At 64.1% G+C, this 8,458-nt stretch overlaps 1 protein-coding gene across 1 annotated transcript in view; it reads left to right on the top strand.

The window, feature by feature from the left end:
• Positions 1-8,458, top strand: part of SNED1 (sushi, nidogen and EGF like domains 1) — a 71,553-nt gene that overhangs the window by 51,316 nt on the left and 11,779 nt on the right. The window contains 7 exon segments of the mRNA XM_077758284.1: positions 105-401; positions 1,810-1,993; positions 3,478-3,590; positions 4,455-4,736; positions 5,789-5,933; positions 6,023-6,105; positions 7,139-7,252. Coding sequence (XP_077614410.1) covers positions 105-401; positions 1,810-1,993; positions 3,478-3,590; positions 4,455-4,736; positions 5,789-5,933; positions 6,023-6,105; positions 7,139-7,252 — 1,218 coding nt within the window.

Below are 8,458 nucleotides of genomic sequence, written 5' to 3'. Positions count from 1 at the left end.
GGTAGCAGGCCCAAGAGCCACGAGGTGAGCCATCTGCCTGGGGGCCAGACTTCCATGGCCGACAGCTGACGACCCTTCCCTTGTTCTTGACTGACACCCTGAAGAGCTCTTCCCACCAACGGCCCTCAAGGTGGAGCGAGTGGAGGAGAGTGGGGTCTCCATCTCCTGGCGTCCACCTGAAGGCCAGGCGGCCAGGCAGGTGCTGGACGGCTACGCAGTCACCTACACCTCCTCAGACGGTGCCTACCGCCGCACAGATTTCGTGGACCGGAGCCGCTCCGCACACCAGCTCCGGGCCCTGGCGGCCGGCAGAGCCTACAACATCTCCGTGGTCTCCGTCAAGCGCAACGCCAACAACAAGAACGACATCAGCAGGCCGGCGCTGCTGCTCGTCCGCACACGTGAGTGGCCGGCTGGGCGTGCCTGCTGCCGCTGGAGAGGCGCACTGGCCGGGGACCCCAAGGCGCCAGCGGGACCCTTAACCTGTCCCCTGGGCAGTGGCTAACAGAGATAAGAGCCGGTGGCTTAGGAGTGAGGCTAGGGGAGAAGTGGGGGGCTCCCTGAGAAGGCACCTGTGATGAGCCAGCCCATGTTGGGGGGTCCAGGAGGCCACCCCAACATGCTGAGGTGAGGGGGAGACAGCAGCTCAGAGCAGGTGGGGAGGGAGGCTGCTGTTGGCAGTTTCGGAGAAAGGGGGCAGAGAGGGTGCCTCTAGGCAGAGTGGCTGGAAACATAGCCTAGGGAGGCCTTGGGGCCTTAACTGGATTGTCTGCTTCGGGATCTACAGGGGAGAAGCCAATAGTGGGCAGGGGCCAGGGGACCCTGGGGACTTTGGGAGGGGGTGCTGGAGGCTAGAGAAAGGAGCATGGATTAGGCAATGGTCCCTTGGGTGGCACTGTGGCCAGCACACAAGGGGGTCTGCACCCACCACACCAGGTGCTGGCACAGGTCGAAGCAGTCAGGCAGGGCCAGGTGCAAGAGCGCTGCGAGGCAGGACAGCCATGGCCCACCAGCGGGGACTCAGGCTGGGTAGGAGGGACGTGAGGGTGCTCAGGGGCATGGAGAGGAACTTAGCGGGAGGAGAAGGGAGGGTGGCCTAACATCACCTGCGAGCCCGAGCCAGACACTAACCCTGAGGACGCAGAGGGCTGAGTGAGGGATGAGATAAGAAACTCAGGACAGGTGTGTCATGAGAAAGAGGCACTGACAATGAACTTGGGCCAGTAGGTGGGCCGAGAGAGCTTGTAGGGTGGGGTGGGCTCAGCCTGGGCATGGCTTGAGGAAGAAGTGGCATCCCTCCCCCTCCACCATCGGAGTGGGGTCTCCCCAGAGGGGCACAGTGGGCAGGAGGCAGCCGTGCCCACCAGGCTGGACACTGCACTTGCCAGGGCCCAGGGCTTGCCTCCCAGCTCCCGTGGCCCACCAGACCCTTCCCTGTGGCAGCCCAGGATTGTCTCAGCCTCTACGCTCGCTAGGCCCAAGCCTCACCCAAACGTTCACCATCAGTGTGACCAAGTCAGCCAGACAAAAGACGAGGGGGTTCCCAGGGCCCATGCGTGTCCAAACGACCGCCTGGCATGTCTAAACAGGCAAGACCGCAGGCCTCTGGTGGAGCTGGCTGCACCGCCCACCCCAGGCCGGAGCCGAGGGCCTGACCGCCCCTAGTCCCACTGTGGCTGAGGGGCGCACCCGGCCACCCCTTCGTGACCCCGGCAAACTTCCTGAGCCTTGTCTCATTGTCTCAAGCCCCTGCCCTCCCCCGGAGACGAGGAGGTGCCAGCATCAGCTGAGGGGCCCATTGCCCCCCAGGACCCCGCCCCGTTGAGGGCCTTGAGGTCACCAACGTGACAGCCAGCACCATCTCAGTGCGGTGGGCTCTGCACAGGATCCGTCACGCCACTGTCAGCAGTGTCCGTGTGTCCATCCGGGATCCTGAGGCCCAGGAGGACCAGTCCACCGACATGGACAAAAGTGTGGACAAGTTCACGTTCCGGTGAGAGCACGGGGCCGGCCTTCCCTTCCCTCGCGGCCCTGAGCTTCCTCCTCTCTCCCACTGTGTCCTTACCCTGCGTTCCCCAGCAGCCCAGCCTGCCTCGAGAAGAAGGGGTGCGCGTGCGCCCTCTGCCCTCCCGTCCCCAGGCGCCTGCCGGTCCTGCACTGCCTCGTCATGGGGCTGCAGAGACGCTCAGAAGCTCTGGGGGGTGCTGCCTCCTGCACAGATAATGACAGAGACTGGGCCGCCTGGAGGCAGCACAAAGCCCTTGGGCCTGAGTGACGCAGGCCCCTCTGAAAGGGAAACATGGGCCCCCCTGTGGTTGCCTTACGCTTTTATATTGTTCAAATGATACAGTCAAACCTTAAACTAGGCTCAGACCGTCTCATGCTGAATTATTACAAATCAGATGCAAACGGAACTACAAAATGGTTCCTTCCAAGCGTCTGAGGATCGAAGTGTGCTCGAACAGCCCGCAGGGAAGGCTCGCACTCCACGGCCTCGGCCCCCGGCGGCCCGGTGGGCCTTCACCAGCCGGAGGGGCGTCCGACACCTGCGGGGGACGGTGCTGGAAGACAGGAGGGAGGGAGGAAGACTAGCTGGCCACGGCGTGGGGTCCCTGCGCCTGCAGCGTGCACACAGCTCCGGTAGAGGACAGGCCCACCTAACTGCCCACACCCGACAGCAGCGGGCCAGGTCGCCTCTCTGGGGACAGATCAGCAGCATCCTGCCCAGAGCAGCCACGGGCCACGGCCATGGGGAGGGCCGTCCGCAAGGCCGGCGCTGCAGGGACTGGGGCAGGCGAGCCAGGCATGGCGCTCTGTCCCTCTGCTCCCCCAAGCTGTGTGTTTCTAGTTGGCGGACTTATCAACACCATTCTGTCCACGCCTGCTGTGCTGGAGACAAGACTCTGCTTTCCTTGCCTTTAAGTGTTGCCGTGACCTTTCTTGACGTACACACTTCCCACTTCCAAAAAACAGTGTCACAAAAACACACATGGGGCCCTGGGTGGGCACTTGGTGNGCTGGGCACGGGGCCCCCGCGGCCTGGGGTCGATTCCGGATGCCTGGGAGGAAGCGGGTTCTCAGCACGCACCACGCTGCACAGACGTCGGGGGGCAGCGAGGTCCTCTTCTCCGTGAGGGGGTTCCAGCCACGGGCCCCTGGCAGACGGGCGTCCCCGAGGAGGGCAGTCGGGCTGCTTGGTCACCCTTTCTGCACAGTGACCTCCAAGTGCCCTTTTCTGGCCTCTCCTGTCTGAACACCAGCCTCAGCACTACAGCCGCCCCGGGCAGGCGTGGGCCCTTCTGTGCTGGACAGACGGACCAGGGAGCAGACCCCTGAGGGTCACACAGGCCTCACTCAGCCCACAGATCTGGTCCTTGTGGAGGCCACCCGGGCCAGCAGTAGGGCCACCCGCAACCCTTCCCCCACCTGTGTGGCAGAGTCACAGTCTGCAGTGGAGTCTTTCCCCCGCCTCTGCAGGGCCCTGCTGCCAGGAAGGAGGTACACCATCCAGGTGACTGCCCTCAGCGGGCTCGGGGGACAGGAGCCTCCCACCGAGAGCCTGGCCTCGGCCCCGCTGCACGTGTGGACACGTGAGTAGAGTGGCTTGAGTTTAGCTCTTGAGGGAAATCTGCCAGCTGTCACCTCCCTCCAGCCCCAGTCCTACCAAAGTGGCCCTGGTGCCTCAGAGGGCTCTTCCCCTCCGGTGCCAGGGAAGGCGGCCTCCTCAGGAAGCCCCCTGCTTGCGCATTCACCCAGCGCCCAGAGGCTCCTGGGCTCCTACCGGACAAGGGTCACAAGCCGAACGCCGGAGGGGCACGCGGGTGAATGCACACGCTGTCCACTCCTGACCCCCACGGTGTCTCATGGGCAGGAGGCCTGGCCCTCACCACCGGGTCCCAGCCCGACGTGTGGGAGGGGCTGGCATGCCGTGCGGTCCGCACCCAAGGCACCAGTGAACAGGCGGGTGCATGGTGAGGACGGAAGTTCTGGGCATGGCCTCGCCCAGCGGGGAGGCACATGGATGCCCCGTGGGGCAGGGGTGATCACAGGCTCGCGCCCGGGCGCTGACCCTGAGGCTGAGACCCTGGCCCACTCCCTGCCTGTCTAACCCACGCCCCTTTTCTGTGTCCCACGAGAAAAAGGCTCAGGGGACCAAAAGGAGAAGACATGGACAGGCTGTGCAGGGTGGGGGGTCCGTGGGTGCACCCGGGCAGCACTCTGGGGCGCCTCTCGGCCAGGAGGACGTGCGGCTACAGACTCCCCTCCACACCATCCTTTAGGACTGTAAGGGTGTCTATAATGACCAGACTGGCTTCACATGAGGCTTTGGCAATCCAGTCAGACGTGTGACCCTGGTGGTGGCAGAAGACCCTCCCTGCCCCTGCCCCCTCCCTCCCCCACTCCGTGCCTATCAGGGCCGCTGCCACCTCCCTCCCCCACTCTGTGCCTATCAGGGCCGCTGCCTCCAGCAAACCTGACCGCTGCCAGAGTCACGGCCACCTCTGCCCACGTGGTCTGGGACACCCCCACTCCAAGTACCTTGCTGGAGGCGTATGTCATCAATGTGACCACCAGCCAGAGCACCAAAAGCCGCTACGTCCCCAACGGGAGGCTGACATCCTACACGGTGCGGGACCTGCTGCCAGGCCGGCGGTACCAGCTCTCCGTGACAGCCGTGCAGAGCGCGGAGGGCGACCAAGTGCACAGCGAGCCTGCTCACCTCTACATCATCACCTGTGAGTGCAGCCCTGCCAGGGCCGGGGGGAGGGGCGGCCACGCATGCACACATGCACGCGAGGCCCCGCGGTATGCTCAGGACCCATGGAGCCCTGGTGAGTGCAGCCTGGCCCCTGTGTCTGGGCTGCCATCCTGGGGACTGGCATCCTTGCCCAAGAGACGGCTCAGCCCCAGGACCCTCACCCGGCACAGGCCACAACTGTCCCACGGACATCAGACAGACAATCTCCAATGAGGACCGTGTTAACTCAGGAGAATTTGGGATGTGAAATTCAGGGGGGGAGGATGTGTGCAGTTGGCGCAAGCTCAGTGCCCTAGGAATTTGGGGACACAAGCGTCTTGATCCTCACCTTGTCCCTGGGGCATGGCCGAAGGACAGAAGCATGGGAGAGAGAGGGCCAGGATGGCCACAGGAAGGGAGGGCCCGGGGGAGGCCCGGACAGAGGGAGGGCGGGAAGAGCCCAGGAGCAAAGAGCCTCAGAGAGGCTGCACAGAGGACGTGGCCCGCAGGGTCGAACCAGCTCCCATACAACCTGCTCACGTCTTCAAGCTGTGGGAAGACCGTGCATCTGGACACGCGCTGCAGGGAGGGCAACGGAGCGCGAAGAAAGAACGGTGGGGCGGACAGTGGCTGGGGCAGAACAGAGTCCTAGAGCAGACACGCGGGCACCTCGCAGGAGGTAGACACCTGCTCCAAGAGGTTCAGACCCAGTACGGCTGCAGGCACCTGCCCAAGGGAGAGCTCAGGGGCACAGTCAGGCGACAAGGACCCACGGGGGAGCCTCGCCCTCGCCCCCCCCTCCCCTGCTCCGGGCGTGCGCAGGGTTCGGGCCTCGCTGAGGTGTCCCGTCAGGCCCGAGTGGCTGGCCACGCCCTGCAGAGTGGGAGCCTGGACCCAAGCTGGGCCAGGACAGGGCCCAGGGCCTCTGAGCCGCAAGCCTGAGAGATCTCAGGCATGCACACACCCCTCGTCAGTCCTGCCCTCCGAGGGGACAGAGTGGAGGGAAGGCCGACCGACTGGATGCCACCCGCCCCTCCCACCCACCTGCAGCCCCGAGGGACGGCGCTGACAGACGCTGGCACAGGGAGGGACTCCATCCCCGGGTGCTCAGAAACAGACCGCCCCCCATGCGCCTGCCGGAGCTGCACCTGCTCAGCGACCGTGATGCCCCCGAAGCTCAGACCCTGACCCCCAGGTGCAGCCTCAGCCCCCACCCCCACACCGGAGCGCGTAGCCCCCAGGCACAAGCCCCACGGTGGTGATCCATGGTGACTCCCTTGGCAGGTTCTCAGAGCTCGTGGACGGCAGAGGGCGAGTGAGTGCCAGGTTCGGTGGCTCACCTGGCAAATCGGTCACTGTGAGATCACGTGAGTGTCTCGGCCAGCCCCAGTGGCCTCACCACCACCTCATCCAACCCTTGTCCCCGGCACCCTGAGGGATTAAGGACACCCCCCAACCCCCACCACCCCAGCACCTGACACCACCTCCAGGAGGGACCTGATTCAATGCCAGGCCGTCACAGCTGCACAGGCTCATAGGAGCCTTCCTGACACAGCAGTGTGGGCTGAGGGCTGCACGTGGGCTTCCCATGGGCTGCGGCGGGAGAGGGTGGCCAGGAGCCTGTGTGCAAACAGACCTTGGCACAGCAGGCCAGGAGCCACCGCCCACTGGCTGCCCTGCCCCAAAGGTCCTCAGGACGCCGTGACCCAGGGCCTGTCCTCATGGATACCCTGGCAGAGAACCCAATTCCCAGTTTAGTGAGAATCTTCAACCAACACAAACATGCCCAGACCAGGGAAGAAAAGGGAGAGCGACGCGCAGGTGGGAGTGTCGCAGCCCGGGTGACTGGCAGAGGAGCGGCACATGGCGGCCAGGGGCAGGGAGGGCGTGGGCAGGTGTCTGCGTGGCTGCACAGGCTGCGCTGCTTCTGGACACCTTCCTAAAGCCATTAAGCACACAGGCGAGGGCCTCGCAGGGAAGCAGACCTGCGTATAGGGGTGGCCAAGTGCAAGGTCTGCCTGAGGGTAGGTGGGGAAGGCACCACAGCCCCCAGAAGCAGGGGTGGAGAGAGGAGAGAATTTGACCACAGGAAGGACAGCACATCAGCCACCTAGCGGGATGGGGCCACCGGGCCAGGCAGGACACCCAGCCCGGCCTCGGACTGCCGGGGACCTTCACCAGAGCAGCTCTGAGGCTCGGCAGGAGGGGGAGGAAAGCTCTCCTGCCGGAGGCAGCGTGAGGGCCCCTGGGACTCTGGCCCAGCGGGGGGCGGGCGGCCGGGGCCCCATGTGCTCCCTCCACCCTGAGGGAGAGCAGCAGCTCAAGGAGAGCCAGAGCAATCCCGGGCCGGAGGCGGCAGGTTGTGCGGTCAGCAGGCCGGGGCGCTCTCCTGTCTCCTAGAGCCCACGGCTGTGGCGCAGCCCGCAAACACGGAGGCGGCCCCCAGGCAGGCGCCAGAGCAGGTCGGCCTGGCCCTCCAGCTCCCTGAACGCAGCGGCGACAAGGACATGGAAAGTAAGTCAACAGGAGTGGACGCTCAGCGCTGAGCAGGGCCGCCAGGGCCGTAGGTGAGGAGGGCGCCCACAGGAGGAGGTGGGAGACACGGAGCTGCCCAAGGAGCAGCCACACAGGGCAGGGTGAGGCTCACCACACGGGCCACGGCACCCAGGCCTGCCTGCCTGGGAGGGACCCCACCCAAAGCATAGCCCTTGCTTCTCCAGAGGGCCGTGTCGAGCAGGGTGCAGAGGTCACGGAGGGGCAGCCGCAGGGTCTGCCCGGGGTGGGGGTCACCTGGCAGGCCAGGGGCCAGCAGGGCCTCGCTGACACTCGTCACCTGGAGTGCAGGGTAACTGCCAGGTGAGAAGCCTCGTGCAGGGGCAGCTCTGAGACACACGTTCCTGAGCCAAACAGACGCTGGCTCCACCTCCCCTCCTCGCTCCAGGCCTCAGAGCCGGGTCCCTCCAGGACCCAGTGGCCCTTTCTCCTAAGTCACACCACAGGCTTGTGGTCAACCAGACCCCAAGGAAGGCAGACCACTGCGTAACAGTGAGCCGAGCGCCCAGGGTGCCACCTCTGAGGGCGAGTCTCACCTGCAGGCCTGCCCCGGGTGACTAGGGACACCCGCACACATGAAGGGCACCTGCGCCAGAGGGTGTGTTTGCCCAGAGTTGCCATCAGCCCCGGTGAGCACCCAGAGGGTGGTCTGCAAGTCAGAGCCAGTGAAGGATCCCGTTAGGTCAGGTGGGGTTCAGAGTCAAGTGGAAAACATGTTGCTGTTGTTTTGTAAGTGAAGTAAGAGTGAATGTCGGCCCTTTTCAACATGAGACGCTTCATTTCATAAAACTCTGGAACCAGAGGGATGTGAATGTGAACTACCTTGCCTTCTGAAGGGGGATTCGAGGTGCACAGGACAGCCCCAGATGTCACTGCAACATGCAGAGTTTGCTAACGGAGTGATGCAGCCTGGCCGGGGGAGGGGCATAGGAGATTTCCAGTGATAAACAGGAAAAATATCATTAACACCCCCCCTTAGGTGTGTAAAGTTCATCATGGTTTTCGGTTCCTGTTACATCTATTGGGGTCGATGACAGACCCTTTTTTCAGTTTAGTAAGTTACCTTTTGCTAAAACAAGTGACATTTAGATATGGGACCTGACCTATGAACTAGCACACGAACGGTTGTACTCCCAGTTAACCATGCCCCTGGACTTGGTGTTTTCA

Source organism: Crocuta crocuta, unplaced genomic scaffold (genome assembly GCF_008692635.1).
Source record: "Crocuta crocuta isolate KB4526 unplaced genomic scaffold, BGI_CrCroc_1.0 scaffold290, whole genome shotgun sequence".
Taxonomy (NCBI): domain Eukaryota; kingdom Metazoa; phylum Chordata; class Mammalia; order Carnivora; family Hyaenidae; genus Crocuta; species Crocuta crocuta.
This window is presented reverse-complemented; position numbering and strand designations above follow the sequence as displayed.